We start from the raw sequence: 24923 nt of genomic DNA on the forward strand, positions 1-24923 counted from the left end.
AGGGAAGAAGGATGGAGAGAATGGGTGTGTCAGGGCCTATAGCCTTTGCAAACAAACTCCAGATGTGTGTGTCACTTTGTGCATATGGCTTTACATGGGTACTAGGGAATCAAACCTGGGTCATTAGGCTTTGTGGGTAAGAACTTTAACCACTGAATCATCTCTCCAGCCCTTGCATTTATTTATTTATTTATTATTTATTATTTAATGAGAGGGACAGACAAAGAGGCAGAGAGAGAGAGAGAGAGAATAAGCATGGGTGAACCAGAGCCTTCTGACACTACAAACACACTCCAGACACACGCACCACTTTGTGCATCCAGCTTTACCTGAGTAGTGTGGAATCAAACCTCAGCCATCAGGCTTTATGAGCAAGCACCTTTAACCTCTGACCAATCTATCCAGCCCAGTATACTGTATTTTTTTCATATATATATGATAAACTTTCATTACTAAATTATGCATAGTAACAAATGTACCACTAACTAATAATAATAATAAAAGAACAATTATATTAAGCTCTAGTAAAGTTATTTAAAACTTATGAGTTGTTTAATTCTGGATTTTTCTATTTGATATTTCTGGGCTGGTTTCCCTTGAGTCACTGAAACTTTATGGAGTAGAACAAGATAATGGTGAACTCTACAGCACAGATGGATGACTTCTCCGAATCCTGGAGCCGTAGACCACACAGTGCCCTTAAGAGCTGGTCAGTGGGTGTGCAACAATCATACTTTGTGTCTATGTCCTGCGGAGTGTAATTTTGAAACCCTGACTCCTGTCTCTTACCTGGAATTCGGAGGTGATTGGAAAGTGGGATAAAAACTGAAATTATGTTCCTTGAAAATTTCCGTCCATGTCCTGTGAAATTTTTCTCTTTTACTTCTTAGGTAGTTGAGAAGATCGCCATAGCAACAATACTCAAAAATCAAGTAAACTGGTCCTGAAATAAGTTACAGTTTTAATTATAGGTATACATTCTATTTTTCCAGAACTCTGTGCAGCACATGACATAGTCTGTGATATGTGAGAATAAGTTCTCCCCTGACTTTGGGAAAATACTTTTTCTGAGCCAATAGCATTTTATATTTTAAGTTTTACTTTAGCTTTTTGCTCAAACTTCTTTGGAAATCGGCATTTTCTCACCATTCTCTTTGGTCCTTGTACACAAGACCTCACAAATACTACTGGCCTCTTGGATTCTCCCGTCTATAATTGGGAAGAAAATGCTAGTTGTGTGTCCCACCAAAGTAAATGTGTGGAAGTCTGGCCTAAGAACGCGGTGGTGTCAGGGACGGTGAAACCTTTCAGAACAATGTGGGGTTGGAGGGAAGGAAGGCGGGTCATGAAGGCTTGTGCCAGAATGAAGGTTTGTGCTAGAATGAAGGATTGATTTAGAATGAAGGATTGATCTAGAATGAAGGGTTGATCTAGAATGAAGGATTGATCTAGAATGAAGGATTGAGCTGGAATGAAGGATTGATCTAGAATGAAGGGTTGATCTAGAATGAAGGGTTGATCTAGAATGAAGGGTTGATCTAGAATGAAGGCTTGAGCTGGAATGAAGGATTGATCTAGAATGAAGGGTTGATCTAGAATGAAGGATTGATCTAGAATGAAGGGTTGATCTAGAATGAAGGATTGATCTAGAATGAAGGGTTGATCTAGAATGAAGGGTTGATCTAGAATGAAGGGTTGATCTAGAATGAAGGCTTGAGTTGGAATGAAGGGTTGATCTGAATGAAGGCTTGAGCTGCAATGAAGGCTTGAGCTGGAATGAAGGCTTGAGCTGGAATGAAGGGTTGATCTAGAATGAAGGCTTGAGCTGGAATGAAGGATTGATCTAGAATGAAGGGTTGATCTAGAATGAAGGGTTGATCTAGAATGAAGGCTTGAGCTGGAATGAAGGGTTGATCTAGAATGAAGGGTTGATCTAGAATGAAGGGTTGATCTAGAATGAAGGCTTGAGCTGGAATGAAGGCTTGATCTAGAATGAAGGCTTGAGCTGGAATGAAGGATTGATCTAGAATGAAGGGTTGATCTAGAATGAAGGGTTGATCTAGAATGAAGGCTTGAGCTGGAATGAAGGGTTGATCTAGAATGAAGGGTTGATCTAGAATGAAGGGTTGATCTAGAATGAAGGCTTGAGCTGGAATGAAGGCTGGCACTAGACGGGCTACTGGAACCCCTGCTGCTCCTCCCAGAGTTTCTGCTTCCTGGGTGCCAAGTGCATGCAGCCTCCTCCACCGAGGTGCACCGAGGCAGCCCAGGTCAACAGCAGCAAAGCTAAGTGACCAGGGTCCCAAACCTCTGAAACCAGGGGCCACAATAATCTCCACCTTTCTTGAAGTTGATTACCACAGGTGTTTTGTCAAAGCCATGGGGAACTGACTCACACTCTTGGTAAGTAAATAGTGATTTGTTGCTTCCCTTGTAAGAGGGAAATACATTCCCAACCCGCTCTTGGACCCATGTTTTTCTTTTTCTTCATCTTTTACTCCCAGGCCTGGGTCTTATGTCTCTGAAAGAATTAGCCCTCGGGCATGCATCCCATTTGGGTATTCCTGGGCAAAAATGAGAGAATCAAAGAGCATGCCTCAGCGAATTCTGGGATGGTGACATCTGAAATGTCAGTTTCTGTGACTTGTTTGGAGGTAGTTCAGTGGGTCAGGGACTGAGCTCTCCGGCTGTCCTGGCTACTGCATTTATGCCAGCTTCACAGCCAGGGAAGGAGTTCAGATACCACAAGCTGCACCCAACAGGGCTGTTGTTTGTCAGCAGGTCACAGCTCCCTGCCATTTCCCCACAGAGCGGCCATTCTTGGTGTTGACCCACCCGATGTAGGGAGGGTCCAAGGCCCAATTCCTCTTGAACTGGGGCACACTGGGTAAAAAGGAACAATGTGGGCAAAGGCCCTGTGGTGATTCGAACAGATGTCCCCCAACAGATTCAGTTTTAGTAAAGCTTTAGGTCTCCAGCAGCCCGGCTGGAGGAGGTGTCACTGTGGGCGGAGCCTAGGGTGTTTGCTTCTGGGGGGACCGATCTGAATTTCAGCCTAAGATATGCAGAGCGCTGGAGTTTTGCAGGTGGAGTTCCTGAAGTGTGCTTGTTTGTGTTGGTGGCCCATTGCTTTTGTGTGTGTGTGTGTTGTTTTTGTTTTGTTTTGTGAATGGGAGCCAGTTTCTTCTGCCATTATGGAACTTCCCTCTGTCAAGTCAGGATGGGCTCCCAAGATGGAGTCACAACGGTTAGCAGAATGGTGACCAAGGCATAGAAAAGTGGATTATCCGCATTCCTCATTATCTCCTTATCTCTTAAGTTACTCAGTCATTGTTCCATTGTCTCACCCTAGCTATTCTAAATGGTTAAAGTGTTCTCCCCTAAAGGAACTCTTTTTTTGTTTATTTATTTATTTGAAGGTGACAGACAGAGAAAGAGGCAGAGAAAGAGAGAGAGAGAGAGAGAGAATGGGTGCACCAGGGCCTCCAGCCACTGCAGACGAATTCCAGACGCATGCGCCCCCTTGTGCATCTGGCTAATGTGGGTCCTGGGGAATCGAGCCTCGAACCAGGGTCCTTAGGCTTCACAGGCAAGCACTTAACCGCTAAGCCATCTCTCCAGCCCAAGGAACTCATTTTTTATTCAACTTAACAAACGAGTTCTTTTCCCTTCCTCACCTTCCCCCAACTGCAAAAAGCCCTGTAAAACCCACTACCTGAAAACTCAGGTGGGCTGTGGTCCGTTCTTGCGAGTCAGCCCCAGCAGCTCGGGCTCTTCCCGAACAAAGGCTTTCATCTTTGCCTCCGAGTGGTTTGTGCGGTCTTGATAACTCCCACAGAACTTTACCCCCTCTGTCTGTAAGCTTCAATAAGTCCCTTCCTCCATAACTGTGCCTGGGTTGCAAGTTCATCCCAGCAGCGTGAGACTGTCGGCTAGTTTCAGGCTGCATCCCTCTGGGGAGGCCGCTTACCTGACAACGTGCACGCCCCCAGCAGGTTCACGATGTTCTCGTGGTGCCCTAGCTGGGTCATCATTTTGAGTTCCGACATGAGGGCCTCTCTTTCAGAACTGTCTGCCTTTTCTGTCCGTGGAGGAGCATAGAAACAATAACAACAACAACAAAAAGTCAAGTTCAAGTAATTTTATATTGTTTACCCAAGTTCAGATTACAACTAAATTCCAAATCATCCTAAGAGAAAAACAAGCCACAGGAGTAATGGATTTCGACAATAAGGCATTTTAAGTCAGAATTTTAAAGAGTGCAATGTAAATGTTGAATATAATAATATACCACTCCACTAGAGTTTTCCCTTGTCAACAGAACTAAAAATCCTCCCTATTGGCACTCAAAACAGACATTAAAATAATAGAACAAGATCAGGCGTGGTGGCGCACGCCTTTCATCCCAGCACTTGGGTAGCAGAGGTAGGAGGATTGCCATGAGTTCGAGGCCACCCTGAGACTACATAGTGAATTCAAGGTCAGCCTGGGCTAGAGTGAGACTCTACCTTGGAAAAAAAAATAGAACATTATTCTTCTCCATCATAGAAGTTAACACATGAGTGGAAGTGAGGAGCTTTTCTTGGCAGTGGTGTTGTTTTGTTTTTTTTCAACATAGGGTCTCACTCTAGCCCTGGCTGACCTGGATCTCTCTCTGTAGCCCCAGGCCTCTAACTCACAGACACTGAGTACATGGGATTAAAGGCATGTATCACCTCACACAAAGTTTTGTTGTTATTGGTTTTTTGGTTTGTTTTTTTGAGGTAGGGTCTCACTCTCGCTCAGGCTAACCTGGAATTCACTATGTACTCTAGGGCTGGCCTTGAACTCACAGCGATCCTCCTACCTCTGCCTCCTAAGTGCTGGGTTAAAGGCGTGCACCTCCATGCTCATTTTTTTTTCGTGTGTGTGTGTGTGTGTGTGTGTGTGTGTGTGTGTGTGTTTTGAAGTGTAGTCTCGCTGTAGCCCAGGCTGACCTGAAATTCACTCTGTATTCTCAAGATGGTCTCTAACTCAGCGATCCTCCTACCTCTGCTTCCCAAGTGCTGGGATTAAAGGCATGTGCCACCAAGCCTGGCTCTGGTTTTGTTTTTTTTTGTTTGTTTGTTTTGTTTTTGTTTTGAGTTTTGAGTTTTGACTCGCAGACTTACTCAGCTCACACAAGAACAGGAGTTTTAGAAGCATGGTTGGCTGAAACCTGAGGAAGAACCTTCCATTTGCCAGTGAGTCAGAGAGGACTGACTGGGAGGAGGCCAGAGGATCCATTCCCATTAACCAAGTTCTGGTGGGCATGTGTGAGGGGTCCTTTAATGGAAGCGAGAGCTGCAGTGGCAAGCAGGCTAACACATACGTATTAGCTGCCTAGGCAACCTGGCCCTGGACAGAGGCCGACAGCAAGACAAAGCTTTGCACGGTGCTCACACACAGTGTTAGTGAGGGGCTCACAGCGCTCCCGTCACCCAGGCCCAGTGGGTTTCAGAGCACCAGGGACAAGCGTCTTTGGAATCCCTGCTTCAAGCTCCACACACTCAACTTACGCCAAAACATTCCTTCTTACTGGCACGGTAACTGCATTTAGTGAAGTTTCTTTCTTTCTTTTTTTTTCTTTTTTTAAATTATTTATTTACTTGAGATAGAGAGAGAGAAAGGGAGAGAGAGAATGAGCTCTCCATGGCCTCTTTCCACTGCAAGTAAACTCCAGATGCATGCGTCACTTTGTGCATCTGGCTTCACGTGGGTAGTAGGGAATCAAACTCAGGCCATCAGGTTTTGCAAGCAAGTACCTTTAACCACTTAACCATCTTCCCAGTCCCTCAGGGAAGATTTGATTTGATTTCCAGCCCCCGTTATTTTGTCCTGGAAGACATCCTAGCCTTTACGGTGAACATCGCTATCATCTGTTTTGGCTTGAGTGAGTTCTCAGGGACGTCTTTGCCTTCAAGATTTTGGCTTGGGAGTAGAATCCCTCACTGGACATTGAGACCCACAAGCACATCACATCTTCAGCTGCTTGACAGGGATTTGTGATTTAAGCTGTCCATGTCCTTATAACTACAGTAACATCATATATATGTATATATTAATATTTTATTTGTTTGCGAGCACAGGAGAGAGACAGAGAGATAGGGAAGGAGAGAGAATGGGTGCACCAGGGCCTCCAGCCACTGCAAGAGAACTCCAGATGCGTGCGCCCCCTTGTGCATCTGGCTAACGTGGGTCCTGGGGAATCAAACGTCGCTAGGCTTTACAGGCAAGCTCCTTAACCACTGAGCCATCTCTCTAGCCCATATCCTATATTTTACGCCCAGCTTAAGCTTTTCAAAGCACTTTTATGTTCATGCACCTTTTCATTCATTCACTTATTCATTACCTTTTCAGTGCCTCCTTTGTTAAAGACACTGTGCCAGGTTTGGGGGATGAGATTACTGAGGCACAGCCTCTGTTTTCCTGGAGCTTAGAGTCTCCTCAAGAAGGAAGATGAACAAAATAAGCCATTGCTTTATAGTTAGCCCGCCATATCATGGGTTCTGTGTCCATGGATTAGCCCAACCACAGATAAAAATCACTCAAGACACCATGTCTATACTAACATCTAGACTCTTTTCTTGTCATTAGTCCCTAAGCAATACACTATAGTAAGTACTTACGGGAGGTTTACACTGTATTAGGTATCCTAAGTAGCCTACAGGCGATTTAAACCACATGGCAGGATGTGTGGGTTCTATGCAAACACTATACCATTGATTTATTTGTTTGGTTGGTTGGTTGGTTGGTCTCGCTCTAGCCCAGGCTGACCTGGAACTCACTATGTACTCTCAGGGTGACTTTGGGCTCATGGCGGTCCTCCTACCTCTGCCTCCCAAGTGCTGGGATTTAAGGCGTGCACCACCAGGCATGCCCATTTTATTCATTTACACATGTGTGTATAAGTGTGCCAGGGTTTCTTGCCTTGCAAAGGTATGCCTGCTGGGCATGGTGGTGCACGTCTTTAATCCCAGTACTTGGGAGGCAAAGGTAAAGGATCTCCATGAGTTCAAGGCCAACCTGAGACTACATAGTGAATTCCAGGTCAGCCTGGGCTAGAGAGAGACCCTACCTCAAAAAAAGGGGGGGAGGAATGGAGAGATAGATGGCTTTGTGGTTAAGGCACTTGCCTATAAAGTCTAAGTACCCAGGTTCGGTTCCCCAGGCAAACATGCATGGTGGTACATATTTCTGGAGTTCGTTTGCAGTGGCTAGAGGACCTGGTATGCCCATTCTCTCTCTTTCTCTCTCTCTTAAATAAATAAATAAATAAATTTTTTTATGTGGCTCCTATGAAATTGAACCTGGGCCACAGGCTCTGCAAGCAAGAGCCTTTAACTGCTAAACCATCTCCTCAGCCTCAAATTATTTATTTATTTGCACACATGCATGTGAGCATGTGTCAAGAGTGGGGGGTGGGGCATGCCAGTGCCTCAGACAGTTTTTGCGCCACTTTTACATCTGGCTTACTTGGGTGTCTAGGCAATTGAACCTGGGCTAGCAGGCTTTGCAAAGAAGTACCACTAACCATTGAGCCATCTTCCCAGCCCCCAATTCTATTTCATATCGGGGGCTTGATCAGCTGGGATCCTGGTGTCTGTGGAGGCTACTAGAACCAGCTTCCCACAGAAACTGAGGGGTGACTGTAGGAAGAGAGATAAGATGTGGCAAATGAATCTAGGGCGCTGTGAGGTTACATATGAGGGAAAGGGGCACCAAGTGTGCAGACTGAGCTCTGGAAACAGAAGCTAGGAGGAAGCCAAGTTAATCTGCCATGGTGGGGCAGACACGGAAGAACCCCGCAGACTGAAGCAGTTGAACACTCACGGTCAAGACAGAAGGCAGCGCAGGAAGAAGTCACAGGCTGACCGCGTGAGGCTTTGGAGGACAGTATTTGAGATACTAAGTGAATAATTAGCCAAACACCCAACTAAAACCGTGATAAATTCTATGGGGAATGTTTTCAGATCACTCAGGGCTCAGGTGACATACTGCAATGATTTTTGTTTTTTAATGCTAACCGTAAATCCCAGGACCTCACATGCCTCACTCATACAGGCTGCATGTGCTCTGCCACTAGGCGACACTCCTAGCCCCCAGGGAGAGGGTCTTGTCTATGGTGTGACAGAAGGTTTCCCTAAGGATGTGAACTTTAGGCTGAGGCACTTGCTTGCAAAGCCTAAGGACCCAGATTCAATTCCCCAGGAGTCACATAAGCCGGATGCACAAGGTGGCGCATGAGTCTGGAGTTTTGTTTGCAATGGCTAGAGGCCCTGGCATGACCATTCATTCTCTCTCTTTATCAAACAAATAAATAGCAGGGCATTGTGGCACATGCCTTTAATCCCAGCACTCGGGAAGCAGAGGTATGAGGACCACTATGAGTTTGAGGCCAGCCTGAGACTACATAGTGAAGTCCAGATTAGCCTGGGCTAGAACAAGACCCGACCTCAAATAAACAAAAACAAAAGGGGGGGGGGTGAAGGCTACTAAAGGGAGGGGAAGAGGAGACAAGAGTGGATAATGGGGATGAATCTACTCAAAGTGCACAATACACATGTATGGAAATGTCACAAGGGACAATGGTCAAATGTGGTGGCGCACGCCTTTAATCCCAGCACTTGGGAAGGCAGAGGTAGGAGGATCACCCTGAATTTGTGGCTACCCTGAGAATTCCAGGCCATCCTGGGCTAAAGCAAAACCCCATCTTGAAAAAAAAAAAGGCACAATGAAATATATTGTTTTGTAGAATATAGTAAGAAAAAAAACACTAAAGAAATCTATGGATCACTCAGATTTAATAAATGACAACATTTTGCTATAGCTCCTGATTTTTCAACACATCTTATAGTTACGGGAATGGGGGGTGGTTATTCCTCTTCATGTCCTAAATTTGATCTGCAAAACTTTATGTACCATGCTGGAGAGATGGTTCAGCAGTTAAGGCGTGCAAATCCTGACAGCATGGGTTCAATTCCCCAGTACCCAAGTAAAGGTGACACATGTGTCTGGAGTTTGTTTGCAGTGGCAGGAAGCCCTGTGTGGGGGTTTGATTCAGGTGTCCCTCATAAAGTTAGGAGTTCTGAATGCTAGGTTCCCAGCTGATGGAGATTTGGGAATGAATGCCTTCTGGAGGCAGTGTATTGTTGGGGAGTGGGCTTATGGGTGTTATAGCCAGTCTTCCCTTGCCAGCATTTCGCATACTCTCCTGTTGCTATGGTCCACCTTATGTTGGCCAGGGGGTGATGTCCACCCTCTGCTCATGCCATCATTTCCCCTGCCATTGTGGAGCTTCCCTTCAAACATGTAAGCCAAAATAAACCTCTTTTTCCCACAAGCTGCTCTTGGTTGGGTGATTTTGACCAGCAATGTGAATCTGATTACCTGTAATCAGAGAGGGTCATTGAGTTTGCAACACAGACTTATGTTTTGGAAATGGCCATGGGCAGTGTGAAGCAGGTTTGTTGGTTACCTGCATGGAGACCCCATGAGGCTATAAGGATGAGCTGTGGATTGTCATGGAGACCCCGTGGAGATGCCAGGACCACGAGATGGATGCTAAGGAAAGCTGCCAGCCCTGATGAAGTTTTCCAGGACTGTGAGTAGCCTCGCTGGTGGGGTGGAATTGGAATGCCAGAGACTTGTTGCTGGTTACAATTATCAGTCTTGGAGATTTGTTACTGACTAGAGTTGTTGGACTTGAAGCTACAGAATTTGATGTTTGCCCTGGTTGTTTTAAATCTTGTATTGACAATATTCTTTGCTATGCCTGATGCCATATTTTGCAGTATGAATGTTTATTCTGTGCTATTATGGTTTTTTTGAGGTTATCTTTTGGTATTATGACTCAGTTAAAAGATCTTGGACTATGGGGATGTATGAACATCATTAGGATTGATAAAAAACTATGAGGACTTTTAAAGTTGGATGAATGCACTGCATTTTACATCATGTATGGTTACCAGTTTATGGGAGCCAGGGGCAGAATGTGGTGGTTTGATTCAGGTGTCCCCCATAAACTTAGGTGTTCTGAATGCTAGGTTCCCAGCTGATGGATATTTGGGAAGTAATGCCTCCTGGAGGGAGTGTATTGTTGGGGGCGGGCTTATGGGCTTTATAGCCAGTTTCCCCATGCCAGTGTTTGGCACACCCTCCTGTTGGCTGTGGTCCACCTTATGTTGGCCAGGGGGTGATGTCCACCCTCTGCTCATGCCATAATTTTTCCTGCCATCATGTAGCTTCCCCCTTGAGCTTGTAAGCCAAAATAAACCTCTTTTCCCCACAAGCTGCCCTTGGTTAGGTGATTTCTACCAGCAATGCGAATCTGACTGCAACACCCTGGTATACCTATTCTCTCTCTCTCCCCTCTCTATCTTGTGGAAAATAAATAAAAATACTGAAAAAATTTTATGTATCATTGACCAATAATCACATATAGTAGCTTTTCATTTAAAAAAGAAACTGCATAGGCACACCAGGGTCTGTCTCTCCCTTTCTCTGTCTCTGATAAATAAATACAAATAAATCTAAGAAAAAAAAATGTTTTTAAACTGCATGGGGGAAGATGCATGAGGCTGCAAAGGTCTGGGATGGCTGAGAGGAGGAGGAGGAAGTGAGGGGGGACGACCTGGAGCATCCCTTTCCACTGAACATTCCAGTAACACGAAGACGAAGAGCTGCCGGCTGGGCTTAGTTGCTTGGAAGCATTTAGGCTCAGAAAACAATAAACAGGACCCCAAGTTCCAAGGTGTGGTGGCCCTCAATGTCTCCCTGCCTTTTCATGCCACTGTCCTATCTCTTAGTCCTCTTTCTGTTCAATCTCTCTCCCTCTCTCTCTCTCTCTCGATAGGGTCTTTCTTACTCTATGACTCATGCTGCCCCAGCCTCACTATGAAGCCCACGCTGACCTTGAACTTAGGTTGATCTGCTTGCCTTAGCCACTCGAGTGCTGGGACCGTAAGCGTGAGCCACCACACTCAGCACTGTCCAGTCCCTTACTCCCCTTCGTGTCAGAAGCACAGAGGGGGGCCGTGGAGGTGGCCCTCACGCAGTGAAGGGAAAGCGCTGAGACCTGAGTTCGGCTCCCCAGTTCCCGTGTTAAAAGCCAGGTGTGGTGGCGAGCGTCTATAATTCCAGCGCTGGGGTGGCAGAGATGGAATTGCTGTGGCTCATAGGCTAGGCTACCTAGTCTAGCTGAATTGGTGGTATCTACTTTAAGTCAGGAGACCTTACCTCAGAAATGAGGGGGGCAGAGAGTGAGGAAGACGCATGACGTAGACTTCTGGCCTCCATAAGCACATACACACATGTGCACTGTACTCCCCCCGTCCACACATGCACCAACATGTATACACACATGTGCCAACGTGTATACATTCATGCACAAACATGTATACACACATGTGCCAACAACACATATATGCCCATGCATTAGCATGCATGCACACATGTGCCAACAACATGCACACACTCACACAAAAGCACAGAAAGCGACTTTCTACTTTATTTTTTATTTTTGTCAGGTAGCGTTGACATGGAAAATTCACTCCAAATTCCCAGGCTGGCCTCCAACTCACGGGGATCTGACTACCTCCGCCTCCCAAGTACTGGGATTAAGGCGAGCGCCTCCACCCCCAGTACGAGCGACTTTCTGAAGTTCCTTTATTGAACTGAAAAAAAAAAAAAAAAAAAAAGGTTCCCTTCCTGGCAGGAATGTGGTTGACAGATTAGAAGTCTCCACATCCAGGACACCCTACTCAGAAAGTTCTGCGGACCATCAGCTAAGACTTTATCCTTATAAGACAGACAGACAGACACACACACACACCTTACATTCCTCCAGCAACACAAACCCCATCCCAAGCCTCTATTTCTGTCTATAACTCAGGATGTATAGAAGCTCCAACCACTTGGCTTTTCCTGGACGCTGAGACTCTGTCTCAGGTTCCTGAGCCGTCCACATTCATACTTATGTGTCTCCCGTCAATCTGCCTATTGTCCGTTCATGTCAGCGAACCATGGTGGGGAGGGGCTCTGCTTTACTCGCACAGAGATCACTGCTCCCCTCAGAAGGAACCTGCTAGGAGCTGGAGAGATGGCTTAGCAGTGAAGGCACTTGTTTGCAAAGCCTAAAAACCCAAGTTTGATTCTCCAGTACCCATGTAAGCCAGATACACAGGGTGGTGCATGCATCTGAAGGGGCTAGAGGCCCCGGAGTACCCATATTCATTCTCTCCCCCCCTCTTTCTCTGACTAACATGTGCTATATAGCTAGATCAAGTCTCATGAAATGCAGGGCCGGGGATGCAGCTCAGTGGCAGTGCTTGCCTAGCATGTCCGAGACCCGTCGGTTCATCCTCCGCACTGGAGGAAAATCAGCTGAGGAGCAATGGGGCTGATACTAGGGGGAAGTGGATGGAGCAGAGTGGGAAGTGAGAAGACAGAGGGCTCCAGTTTGCTCTTCCACCCAGAATCTACGTCCACACAGAGCACGGAAGCGGGTCAAAACTGAACACATAGAGGAGGAGAAGCAGCGTCGTGCAGTCATGATTTCTACTTTTATATGCATGGACTTAGTTGACCTTAATTCCAACCTGCTCCTTTTTGACCTGGATTCCTCACAAACAGGAACCATAAAAATGATAGCAAGAGGGCTGCAGAGATGGCTCAGCATTAAGGTGTTTACCTGCAAAGCCAAAGGAGCAAGGTTCGATTCCCCAGAACCTACGTAAGCCAGATGCACAAGGGGGCTCATGCATCTAGGGTTCACTTGCAGTGGCTGGAGGCCCTGGTGCACCCATTCTCTCTCTTTCCTTCTCAGAAGGAAGGGAGTGAGGGAGGGAAGGACGGAGGGAGGAAGGGAAAAAGAAGCTACTTTTTTAAAATGACAGAAAAGGGAGAAGGGAAGGACGGAAGTCCGCGTGCCACCTCTGGCCTCTTGAGATTGTTTTGCAGTCTGAACTTTACCTTTCAGCATTTTCACAGCCACCTGGATTGAGACTCCCGTTTTGCTAATTCCGTACGCTGTCGCGTTCATGACCTTCCCGAAAGCGCCTGATCCGAGGACCTTCCCTGTAAAGGTGGAATGAGTATATGTTTTAAAGGCTTTCCCAGGAAAAGGAAATGCCACAGACCCGTGGGGCCTTCCTCTCTTACCAAACTCTAAATTTTCTCTTGGAAACTCCCATTTGAGGTCGTATTGATGCTCTCTGAAGTCTATGTAGAAGTACTCGTTCTCCAGGGAGCCCGTCACCTGCACCATTTGCAACTGGCTTTCATACCTAAATTGCTTGAGAGGGGGACCAGGGAGTCAGCGGGCAGCAGTCAGGGCCGCAGACACAGCTCTGAGCTTTTTAAAAAATTTTTTTTTTTTTTTTTTTTTTTTTTTTGGTGTTTTCAAAGTAGGGTCTCACTTTAGTCCAGGCTGACCTGGAACTCACAATGTAGTCCCAGGCTGGCCTTGGACTCACAGCGATCCTCCTACCTCAGCCTCCCAAGTGCTGGGATTAAAAGTGTGCACCACCACGCCCGCTTTCTCCTTGTCCTTACCTTCTTGTACTTGTGACAGATTAGCATGGCTAAAACGACAATGAAGGGAAGGCAAAGCCCGATGGTGGCATAGAAGGAGATGTTGTCCTGGATGAAGGGAAAAGGGTCTGCAAGAAAAGCGGCCACCAGGCCGTGAGAATTCCTGGTCACGCTCATAGTTAAGTCTCCCATGAGCTAGAATCTCTCACATCCTGTTTAAGTAACCACCATTTCCAATCCTGACAAGCACTTTGTCTACACTCTGCTCCCCACAGAAAACCAGGCACTGCTTCTAGAAACAAGTTCCACTTCTGGAAAATTCTAAATGGTTCTGAACCAATTAAAAAAAAATAGCTCATAGGGTTGCAGGCACGATATCAATTTAACCCACCATCAAACTCAAGTCAGATTAAGAAAAGAAAAAAGTGCCACCAGATGTGGTGGCACATGCCTTTAATCCCAGCACTCAGGAGGCAGAGGTAGGAGGATCACCATGAGTTGAGGCCACCCTGAGACTACATAGTAAATCCCAGGTCAGCCTGGGCTAGAGCAAAACCCTACCTCAAAAAACCAAAACGATAAAAATAAAAAAAAAATTATGTGTTTCTTTTCTAAAGGTGCCACATAAATATTGAGAAGATGGGTTTTTTAAATTCTCTTTCTTTCTTTCTTTCTTTCTTTCTTTCTTTCTTCCTTCCTTCCTTCCTTCCTTCCTTCCTTCCTTCCTTCCTTCCTTCCTTTCTTTCTCTCTCTCTCTCTCTCTCTCTCTTTCTTTCTTTCTTTCTTTCTTTCATGTTGGGGGATTGGCTGTTTTTTCCTCAGAGACAAAGTCTCACAATGTAGCCCAAACTGGACTTGAACTTGTGATCCTCCTGCCTCAGCCTCTGGAGTATGCAAAAACAGCCTATAAAAGTTAGTTTTTTTTGTTGTTGGTGGTCCCAAGCTATTAATGTAATAGGCCAGTTTTCAGAATTGTTTGCTTTAGGAAGGCTCTAGAAAAAAACACCCCAAACTTACAAACAGTGGGCTTAAGAAGTAAAATAACGAAAGAGAAAATGACAGGAAGTCTAAATCACTGGAGCTGGGCTTTCCAGCGGGAACTGTTCACAGCATTAACTCACGTGGCCCACGTAACCGTAGCTTAAGTCATAATAACATAAGGGGAACTGGGCCCATGACCCCAAACACAACAGCGTATGACTGGGGATTCTTGCTCAAAAGTCTTCCTTTGTTACACACCAAACTACACTTTCTTGTAAACTCCCTCCCCCCCCCAGTAAAAGCCAACCACAGGACCTAACTTCGAATGGGGAATTCTTGAAGGTAGAATATTAAGGCAGCAATGGTTGCCAACCTTTTGATTTTAAGAAGATGGTTTCACAAGACGAGCCCACAGAATTGTACGCACAGCATTTGACCAGAAACCCTTTCATGGCGTCGCTTATGTTGAGAATACTGCTTGACACCCAGTGCCCAAACACTTTCTTGTTAGCTTTTTTATTCCAAACTCCTTCCGTGATTTCTTCAGTGCAGCTGAAAATAAATGACAGACAAGGAAGTCAGACAGGCAGATCGCATGAGAAGTCAGGACCTTATGTGAGAGCTTTAAAAGAAGCAACGATGGCTGTGGGAAGTTAATGTGACTCAGAAGGTATTTTAAACGTGCCATCGCTTCCTACACTGTATTCATGATAGAATCAGGCATTTTACTCCCCTTTCTTTGTGTCTTTCTTTCCTTTCCTTCTTCCATTTTAATATATTTTAAAAAATGTTTAATTTATTTGCAAGGAGCGAGGCAGGGAGACAAAGAGAATGGGTGCACCAGGGTCTCCTGCCACAGCAAAGAACTCCAGACGCATGCACCGCTTTGTTCATCTGGTTTTGGATGGGTCTGGGGAATCGAACCTGGGCTGATAGGCTTTGCAAGCAAGTGCTTTTAATCGCTGAGCCACCTCTCCAGCCCTAAAAGATGTTAGTTTATTTATTTGCATGAGTGTGAGGGAGTAAAGTTTGGCTGTGCCAGGATCTCCTGCCACTGTAAACAAATGCCCACCTGGCTTTGGCATGGGTGGCTAGGGAACTGAACCTGTTGCAACAAGCCCTAACCACTGAGCAATCTCCCTAGTCCCTCTTTTGTTTTTTGGAAACAAGTCTATGTACCCCAGGCTAGCCTAAACTCTAGACGTTCCTGCCTCAGCACCCTAGTGCTGGGATTACGGGTGTGCGCCCGCCCGGCCCGCTTTGCTCTTCCAGGGACACCAGCTGCTGTTTACTTGAGAGACTCGTCGGAACACTTCCTCCAGATCCAAGAGGGTAATGGGTATCCATCGGAGGAACAGGAGACCTGGCTGCCAGAGGTTTCAACTAACACTTGAGGCTTCCCTGCAGAGAAAAACATGCGAAATGAGCCCATGTAGGAGGGGTCTTCCCAGAGCTGGCCTCATTGGCCCCACCTAATTGGCCTCCAGGACAGTGAGTGCCCCTGGGTGGCATCTCATTTGGGATGCCTAGTCCCTCCCTCCCTTTCACCACATAACCTTCTTGCCAGCTGTCCCTACACCTCCCCACAACTTAGCTCCTCCTAGAGGGAGCTGTTATATAGACCCCCACTGCTTTTGCACTTCAACACGATTCTTAGCTTCGGAAGAGAATCTCCAAAAAATTTAAATAAATAAAATTCTAATGATATATACACTCTTGTCCTTTCTCTTCCCCTTAATCTTATCGTTTGGACTGACCAATGGCATAAAAATTATTAAACTGAATAAATAACAAATAGCAAGTGACATGACTGACTCCTCAGCCTTTCTTTTTTTAAAGTTTTTAATTTTTGTTTATTTATTTGAGAGAGAGAGAAGGAGAGAGAAAGAGGCAGCTAGCGAATGGCACTCAGGGCCTCCAACCACTACAAATGAACCCCAGATGCATGTGCCCCCTTGTGCATCTGGCTTACGTGGGTCCCGGGTAGTTGCACCTGGGTCCTTTGGCTTTGCAGGCAAACCTTAACTGCTAAGCCATCTCTCCAGCCCTCCTCAGCCTTTCTTTAATGTGACCTTTCAACGCATCAAGCCTACAGCATATGGAATGTGTCTTTAAGTGCCTCAGGAGAAGCAAAGAAAGGGACATATGTAAATAAAGCCCAGTAGATTGGAAAGTAAAATTTCAAAGCATTTCAGCATACAAAAACAGGGTTTGGGGCTGGAGAGATGGCTTAGCAGTTAAGCGCTTGCCTGTGAAGCCTAAGGACCCTGGTTCAAGGCTTGATTCTCTAGGACCCACATTAGCCAGATGCACAAGGGGGCGCACATGTCTGGAGTTCGTTTGCAGTGGCTGGAAGCCCTGGCACACCCATTCTCTCTCCCTTTCTCTCTAGCTGCCTCTTTCTCTCTCTGTTACTCTCAAATAAATAAATAAATGAACAAAAAAAATGTATAAAAGAAAACAGGTTTTTGTTTGTTTTTTGTTTGGGCTTTTCAAGGTAAGCTCTTGCTCTAGGCTGACCTGGAATTCACTCTGTAGTCTCAGGGTGGCCATGAACTCACTGAGATTCTCCTACCTCTGCCTCTTGAGTGCTAGGATTACGGTCATGCACCACTATGGCCAAAAACCATTTTATAGCATCCCTCCTAAGCTATTACTTGGCTCTTCTTGGTTAAAATTAATACAGAATAAGAGAGAAGACAAAAAAATGAAATTCATGGGACTAGGGAGATGGCCCATTGGTTAAAGGCACTTGCTTGCAAAGCCTGATGGCCCAGGTTCAGTTCCCAGTACCCGCATACACCCAGATACACAAAGTAACGCAAGCACCTGGCATTTCTTTTGTAGTTGCAAGAGACCCTGGTGCGCACATTGGAAATTTAAAAAATTTGAAAATCATGAAATTCTCGATTTAACTTACTTCTTATATTCAGCGTGAACATTTTGGTGAACTCGGCGTCGCCGTTCTCCGCGTGAAATATGTATTCTCCTGGCTGGTGCTTATGGTTGCAAAACTTAGAAATGCTGTTTGAGAAAGAATTAAAGACTAGCTGAGCCCACTTCTTACAGGAGTTGCTGCAGTGAAAGGGAGCGTGCGAGTGAGAACTTCCATGACGCTGTTCCCACCGGTTAACGCTCACCGGACGAGCAGGTGCCTGCGTTGGTGCCCTTAGTTTGATGCCCTTATGCTGATGCCTTTGCTCCTCAAAGTGGGGTCCATGGACAGGCAGCTTTGCCCGTCAGCATCCACGTCATCTCAGAACTTGAGAAACGCAAGATTCAGACACGGCCCAAATCTAGGGACACGGAATCTACACTCCAAGGTCATCTCCATGTGGCTCATGTGCACTTTAAGGTTCCAGCTTGCAGAGGGGCCCTCAGAGACAAGGAAGCTCTTCCTCGCTTTTTGAATACTTTGACCTCCCAGGACACAGAAGAAACCCATCAGGCCGAGGACCTGCCCTGCTTCCTCAGAGAACAAGGCAGCACTAACAATCACTCTTTTTTTTTTTTTAAGTATTTTTATTTATTTACTTGAGAGAGGGAAAGAGGCAGAGAGAGAGAGAGAATGAGCATACCAGGGCCTCCAGCCACTGCAAATGAACTCCAGATGCATGCGCCACCTTGTACATCTGGCTTACGTGGGTCCTGGGGAATCAAACTGAGGTCTGTTGGCATTGCAAGCAAGTGCCTTAACCACTAAGCCATCTCTCCAGCCCACTAACAATCACTCTTGATTTATATGCAGCAGTTCAATGAGGCTTAAATTCGCCCAGCTTATATAGAGATCTTCAAGGGGTTTGGTAGGCTCTAGTGCTTACTTGGATGCACATTAAACACACACTTTGAAAAGAGTAACTTGACATTAGGATTATCCACTATGCCTGCAAGGTTCATTAGATGCCAGTGCATTGCTGGTTGGCAGAAGAGAGTAGGAAGCCAGGAGCAACTGGATATGCTTTCACACAATCAAAAAGCAAGAAGGGTGTGGTGGCGCAAGACCATCATAAGAGGAGGAAAAGATCATGACATCAAAATAAAAGATAGACTGATTGAGATGGGGAGGGGATATGATGGAGAGTGGAATTTCAAAGGGGAAAGTGGGGGGGAGGGAGGGTATTACCTGGGATACTTTTTATAATCATGGAAGATGTTAATAAAAATAGAGAAAACAAAGAGCATGCGCCCAGGGCTGGAAAGATGGCTTAGCAGTTAAGTGCTTGCCTGTGAAGCCTAAGGACCCTGGTTCAAGACTCGATTCCCCAGGACCCAGGTTAGCCAGATGCACAAGGGGGCGCACGCATCTGGAGTTCGTTTGCAGAGGCTGGAAGCCCTGGTGAGTCCACTGACTCTCTCTCTCTATCTATCTTCCTCTTTCTCTCTGTCTGTTGCTCTCAAATAAAAACAAAAAATTAAAGAGCATGTGTCCAGTGACCTACTGACCTCCCACAAGGCTTGACCTCTTAAAAGGTCCACCACCTCTCAGCTCTACTCTGAGGAATAAGCCAGCAACACATGGGCATTTGGGGAACCTTTGAGATCTAGACCATCCGATGCTGGTCCTTGAACATCGAGCTGGGTAGACAAAACCTATGTAAGTGGAATAGTCAAGACACTGAACCGAAGGCATGCAGATGACCAAGGACGGCAAAGGTCAGTAGGAAAGTTCAGTGGGCATTACAGACAACGAAACGATGAAGACTTTAGCTGCAGTCACCACAGGAGTTGGTTTGGGTGACAGGGCAGCAGGTGATGCCCAAGGAAGAGGTAACGCTGTGGCTAAAGAAGACAGGACTAGAGTGAGACCCTACCTCAAAAAAAAAAAAATCAACTCTATAGTCAATGCTCATCAACAGAAGTTGGTTAGAGTAAAAATTTCTAAAAAGTAGAACACTATGAAGCCATCGGAAATGATAACGAAGAGGCTGGACAGATGGCTTAGTGGTTAAGGTGCTTGCCTGTGAAGCCAAAGGACCCAGGTTCAATTCCCCAGTACCCACATAAGCCAGATGCACACGGTGGCGCATATGCCTGGAGTTTGCCTGCAGTGGCTTAAGGCGCTGGAATGTTCATATGCTCTCTCTCTCTCTCTCTCTCTTTCTCTCAAATAAATAAATAATAGCTAAGATATAATAATACAACCATTGGGTCTAGGGGAGGGGTTCAGTGTATAAGAGCACTTGCTATGTAAGCATGAGGACCAGAGTTTGACCCCCCAGCACCCGCGAAAAAGTCGAGTGTGTCTATATGCCCTTGTCATCCCAGCACTGAGTGGGAACAGAGACACAAGGATCACTGCAGCTCACTGGTCAGCCAGCCTAGCCAATAAACCGCGAGCTCCAGGGTCAATGAGAGAAAGGTGGGGTGCGGGGGAGACTGACTGAGAGAAAGGACTAGCATGCCAGGGTCTCCAGACACTGCAACTGAACTCCCTTGTGTACACGGGCAACCTTGCCTGCTTATGTCACTGTGCATCTGGCTTACGTGGGGCCTGGAGAGTCGAACCTGAATCCTTAGACTTCACAGACAAGTGACTTAACCACTAACTCATCTCTCCAGCCCTTATTTTGACGTTTTTAAAAATAGGGTTTAAAAAAATTTTTTTTTGCAAGCAGAGAGAGACAGAGAATGAATGAGAGAGAGGAGGAAAGGAATGGGCACACCAGGGCCTCTTGCCGCTGCAAATGAACTCCAGATGCATGCAGCGCTATGTACGTCTGGCTTTATGTGGATACTGGGGGATTGAACCTATGCCAGCAGGCTTTGCAAGCAAGTGTCTTTGACCATAGGGCAGTCTCTTCAGTCCTGTTTTGACTTTTTGAAGGCCCCTTCAGAAATCAGGACTAAATGAAGGGAGCCAACTTTGCCCTGTGTGGTGGTGTCCGTACTGTAGAGGATGGGCTGGTGAGGCCCAAGGGCATGCTTCCAAACGGGCACATGGGAAGAGCTCTCATCTTCCAATCTCAGGCTGTAGTTTCGTAGGATATGGCTGATGGCTTACAACGGAGGAGGGGACTTAAGACAAAGACAGGCTAGAGCCTTGCAGGAGTGAAGGGGACAAGAATCTGCTGTGCTGGGGGACAACTTTTCCATTTCCTAGTTCTTGTCTTGTGTAAGGACCCAGTTTTTCACCCAAACAAGGCTACCATCTGCTTTACTCCAGAAGTGTACCATGCCTGGCAGGGGTGGAAGTGAGATGTGTGAAGAGAGAATTAAATATTTCAGGGGAGAAAAAGTGAGGTGGACTGGAGAGATGGCTTAGCGGTTAAAGCTCTCTGGCAAAGCCAAAGGCTCAGGTTTGATTCCCCAGGACCCACGTAAGCCAAGATGCACAAGGTGGTGCAGGCATCTGGAGTTCATTTGCAGTGGTTGGAGGCCCTGGAGTTCCCATTTCATTCTCTCTCTCTCTCTCTCTCTCTCTCTCTCTCTCTCTCTTTCCCTCTGCCTCTTTCTCTCTCTCAAATAAATACATAAAAATAATTATTAAAAAAAAAAAAAGCAAGGCTAGCCGGGCGTGGTGGCACACGCCTTTATACCCAGCCCTCGGGAGGCAGAGGTAGGAGGATCGCCATGAGTTCGAGGCCACCCTGAGACTCCATAGTGAATTCCAGGTCAGCCTGAGCTACAGCAAGACCCTACCTCAAAAAACCAAAAAAAAAAAGAAAGAAAAGAAAAAGAAATATAGTGGGTGGAAAAAATGCCTTTAATTCCAGCACTCAGGAGACAGAGGTAAGAGGATCACTGTGAATTGGAGGCCACCCTGACAGTCCATAGTGAATTCCAGGTCAGCCTGAGCTACAGCAAGACCCTACCTCGAAAACCAACCAACCAACCAACCAAACAAACAAACAAACAAACAAAAAGCAAGGCTAAGGAGAGTCTTTGGGAAAAGATTCTATGAAACTGGAAAACACTAAGGCACATCCGCAGTTTACGTCTATAGGCAATTGGCAATTATGCAACGCACAGTTGCACCCTGTGGCCTTTTTTACCAAGAGAGGCTATGCATCGGGACAGATCAGAAGCTACGGCTTCATCACGCACCGTCACGGGAAGGCAAGTCCTGAGAAACACTGGTGTCCTATTTGAGGAAGTGGATTGCAGAAACGAAGCCTGGAAGGTGGAGGAAGGTGGAGGAAGGTGGAGAAGCCGAGAGGCCTCCGGCACACGCTCATGGCCACAGCGGAGCTATTGCAGGTATGCTGGGCGCAGCTCCGCTGGCCACGGATTTCAACGGAAAAGAAAGAAGAGGGGCTGGAGAGATGGCTCCGTAGGCAAATCGCTTGTCATGCGAGCGCGAGGAACCAAGTTCTGATCCCTAGCACCTACATAATAAATCCTGGGCATGGTGATGCCTACCTCGTGTTCCCAGAGCTTGGGAAACAGACAGGCAGAGCCCCCAGGCAAGCTGGCTTAGCTCCCTCAGCCGAATGAGCAAGTTCTGGGTGCAATCAGTGACAGATCCTGACTCAGTAAGACAGACAGCAGCAGAGAAAGACATCCGATGTGCAGCCTCTGGCCTCCTCACATGCGCGCGCACACACACATACACTTACACACACATGAACACGCATCCACATCACACACATTTATTATTAAGTTTAAGGAGAGGCACTGGGATGGCCCAATGGTTAAAGATGCTTGCTTGCTAAACCTGCTGAACCCAAGTTTGATCTTCATGGCACCTCCACAGACAGCGGGTGTCTATGATCCTTCTAGAGCAGGAGGTGGAGCCAGGAGCATGTGGCGCTCATGGGCCATCTAGACCTGCAGCAGCGAGATTCCCCCCCACCTCAGAGAAGGTGGGCCCAGGACCCCGTGCTGGGCAACCATGATTTATTCCAGACCGCGAACAACACTGATGCTCTGCCCCTCACAGTCTCACCTGAAGCCATGCCACACAGGATTGGTTTTAAGAAGTGAGAGGGGGTGCTGGGAAGACGGCTTAGCGGGCACGCGCTTGCCTGTAAAGCCTAAGGACCGTGGTTCGAGGCTCGATTCCCCAGGACCCACATTAGCCAGATGCACAAGGGGGCGCACATGTCTGGAGTTCATTTGCAGTGGCTGGAAGCCCTGGCGCTCCCATTCTCTCTCTCTCTCTCTCTCTCTCTCTCTCTCCCTCCCTCTTTGTCTGTCGCTCTCAAATAAATAAAAATAAACAAAAAAAATTAAAATAACAAGAAGTGAGAGGAGTCATGATTAGGAGGGTGAAGGGAAAAGTTGGCTTTTTTTTTTTCCAGAGAGAGAGTGAAGAACAGAGAGACATTTTCTTCAGTGCTCTGGAAAATACTACTCACCATCCCCCCCCCAACACACCCCTGCCAATGCTCCCGCAAGCTGAATTCAACTCAGTGGGTCATATACTCACACGCACAAATGGGCTGGAGAGATGGCTTAGCGGTTAAGGCACTTGCCTGCAAAGTGAAGGACCCAAATTTGATTCCCCAGGACCTACATAAGCCAGATGCACAAGGTGGCACCTGCATCTGGAGTTTGTTTTCAGCCACTGGAGACCTGGTGCACCCATTCTCTCTCTCTTCCTCTTCTTCCCTCATTCTGCCTCTGCCTCTTTCAAATAAATAAATAAATAAAAATAAAACAGTTTAAAAAATAGAATTTGGTCTGGAGAGATAGCTTAGCAGTTATGGCACTTGCCTATGAAGCCAAAGGACCCAGGTTCAAATCCCCAGAACCCACACAAGCCAGATGCACAAGGTGGCACATGTGTCTGGAGTTCATTTACAGTGGTGGAAGCCCTGGCCTGCCCATTCTCTCTCCCTCTCTCTCTCTCTGTTTCTTCCCCCTTCAAACAAATAAAATAGAAAAGATTTAACAAAAATAAAATAAATTTATTTTTTTAAAAAAAGCACCAAAGTAGAAGAGGGACTGGTTGGGAAGATGAAGGAGTTCAATGAGGAGGATGTAAGGAAGAGGATAAGACAAGGCAATGGGAGATTATGATCAAAATGCATTATATATAATATATATACATATTTTAAAATTGTCAATAAATACTTTTTTAAAGAAGAATTCCTCCCCCAGGAGAGTCTTGGGTACAGTGATACAAATCCTCAGGAGTAAATTTTCCTTCCTTCTCTATAGTTGGGTTATTTCTGCATTTAGTTATGAAAGCGAAAATCTGTGTGCATATAGGTGTTTCCCTGTTTTCACGGAGTTTTACTTCCTCAATCACCAACAATGCAGAGGGAGGCTCCTTGCGCACCACACCACGGAGTGCTTTCAAGTGGGAAGCGGCAATCTCATGACTCAGAGAAGGCCCGGACTGCGCTCACACCACGAAGACTCCTTTTCTCGTGTGGGAAGCTTGACTCCTGGAAGCCAGCAGAAAATGGCTGTGGTGCCCACAGCGTGCTTGCTGTTCACGTTCTCATCTTCAGTTCTGACTCGATAGCAAACAAACTCACAAACTCATGGGGCTGGCTTTGTAGTTCAGAGGCACAGTACTTGGGTAGCATTCACGAGGCCCTGGGTTCAACCCTCAGTACCAGATATGGATATATATGTATATGTGTGTGTATAAACTCCTAATAAGAGAATTTACTTCAAGTACTTAAAAGAGAGAGAGAGAGTGAAAATTGGAACTGGAGAGATGGCTTAGCAGTGAAGGTGCATGGCTGAGAAGCCTAAAGACCTAGGTTCGATTCTCCAGGTCCCACATAAGCCAGATGCACATGGTGGCACATGCGTCTGGAGTTCGCAGTGAATAGAGGTCCTGGCATGCCCATTCTCTCTCTATCTCTCTCTCTCTCTCTCCCTCTGTCTCTAATAAATAAATAAAAATAAATCTTTTCAAAAAAAAAAAAGAAAGAATGAGAGAATTCACTTCCATAGATACAAAGTTGTCCTTCTCAAGGGCAACGAGGAGAACTGTGACAAAAATGCTAAGTTTAAGGACTCTTTGATGTCTCACCTGTATCCATCTTCGAGACCACTTTGCTCACAAGGAAATGATTTTCCAGAGAACGTCCATGAACACTGGATTTGAGGGTATGCTTTAAACCTGACAGAAAAGCAAAACTCTTCATACTGATCAATGTCATACTCTTCCTGTGAATTGGTAGCATTTATAAATCCCTTCTCTGCAAGAGAGAAAAAAAAAGCATTTGCAAATTGGGCAGGAAGAATCCTACGATGTGTGCTGGGATGGTAGAACTAGTGAGTTTTTCTTTTTTTAAGAATTTTTTTGTTTATTTTTATTTATTTATTTGAGAGCAACAGAGCGAGAAAGAGGCAGAGAGAGAGAGAATGGGCGCGCCAGGGCCTCCAGCCACTGCAAATGAACTCCAGACGCATGCGCCCCCTTGTGCATCTGGCTAACGTGGGTCCTGGGGTATCGAGCCTTGAACCAGGGTCCTGAGGCTTCACAGGCA

The 24923-nt window shown here is 46.2% G+C and overlaps 1 protein-coding gene across 1 annotated transcript in view; it reads right to left on the reverse strand.

Annotated features, from left to right (window-relative positions):
• Flt3 (fms related receptor tyrosine kinase 3) overlaps positions 1-24923 on the reverse strand; it is a 100150-nt gene that overhangs the window by 20731 nt on the left and 54496 nt on the right. The window contains exons 9-17 of the mRNA XM_045154476.1: positions 24464-24632; positions 17453-17556; positions 15825-15933; positions 14906-15084; positions 13573-13679; positions 13180-13312; positions 12991-13095; positions 3971-4081; positions 790-943 (exon numbers count right to left, since the gene is read on the reverse strand). Of these exons, the coding sequence (XP_045010411.1) occupies positions 790-943; positions 3971-4081; positions 12991-13095; positions 13180-13312; positions 13573-13679; positions 14906-15084; positions 15825-15933; positions 17453-17556; positions 24464-24632 (1171 nt within the window). The remainder of the gene's footprint in view (positions 1-789; positions 944-3970; positions 4082-12990; positions 13096-13179; positions 13313-13572; positions 13680-14905; positions 15085-15824; positions 15934-17452; positions 17557-24463; positions 24633-24923) is intronic.

This window comes from Jaculus jaculus, chromosome 7 (genome assembly GCF_020740685.1).
Source record: "Jaculus jaculus isolate mJacJac1 chromosome 7, mJacJac1.mat.Y.cur, whole genome shotgun sequence".
Lineage (NCBI taxonomy): Eukaryota > Metazoa > Chordata > Mammalia > Rodentia > Dipodidae > Jaculus > Jaculus jaculus.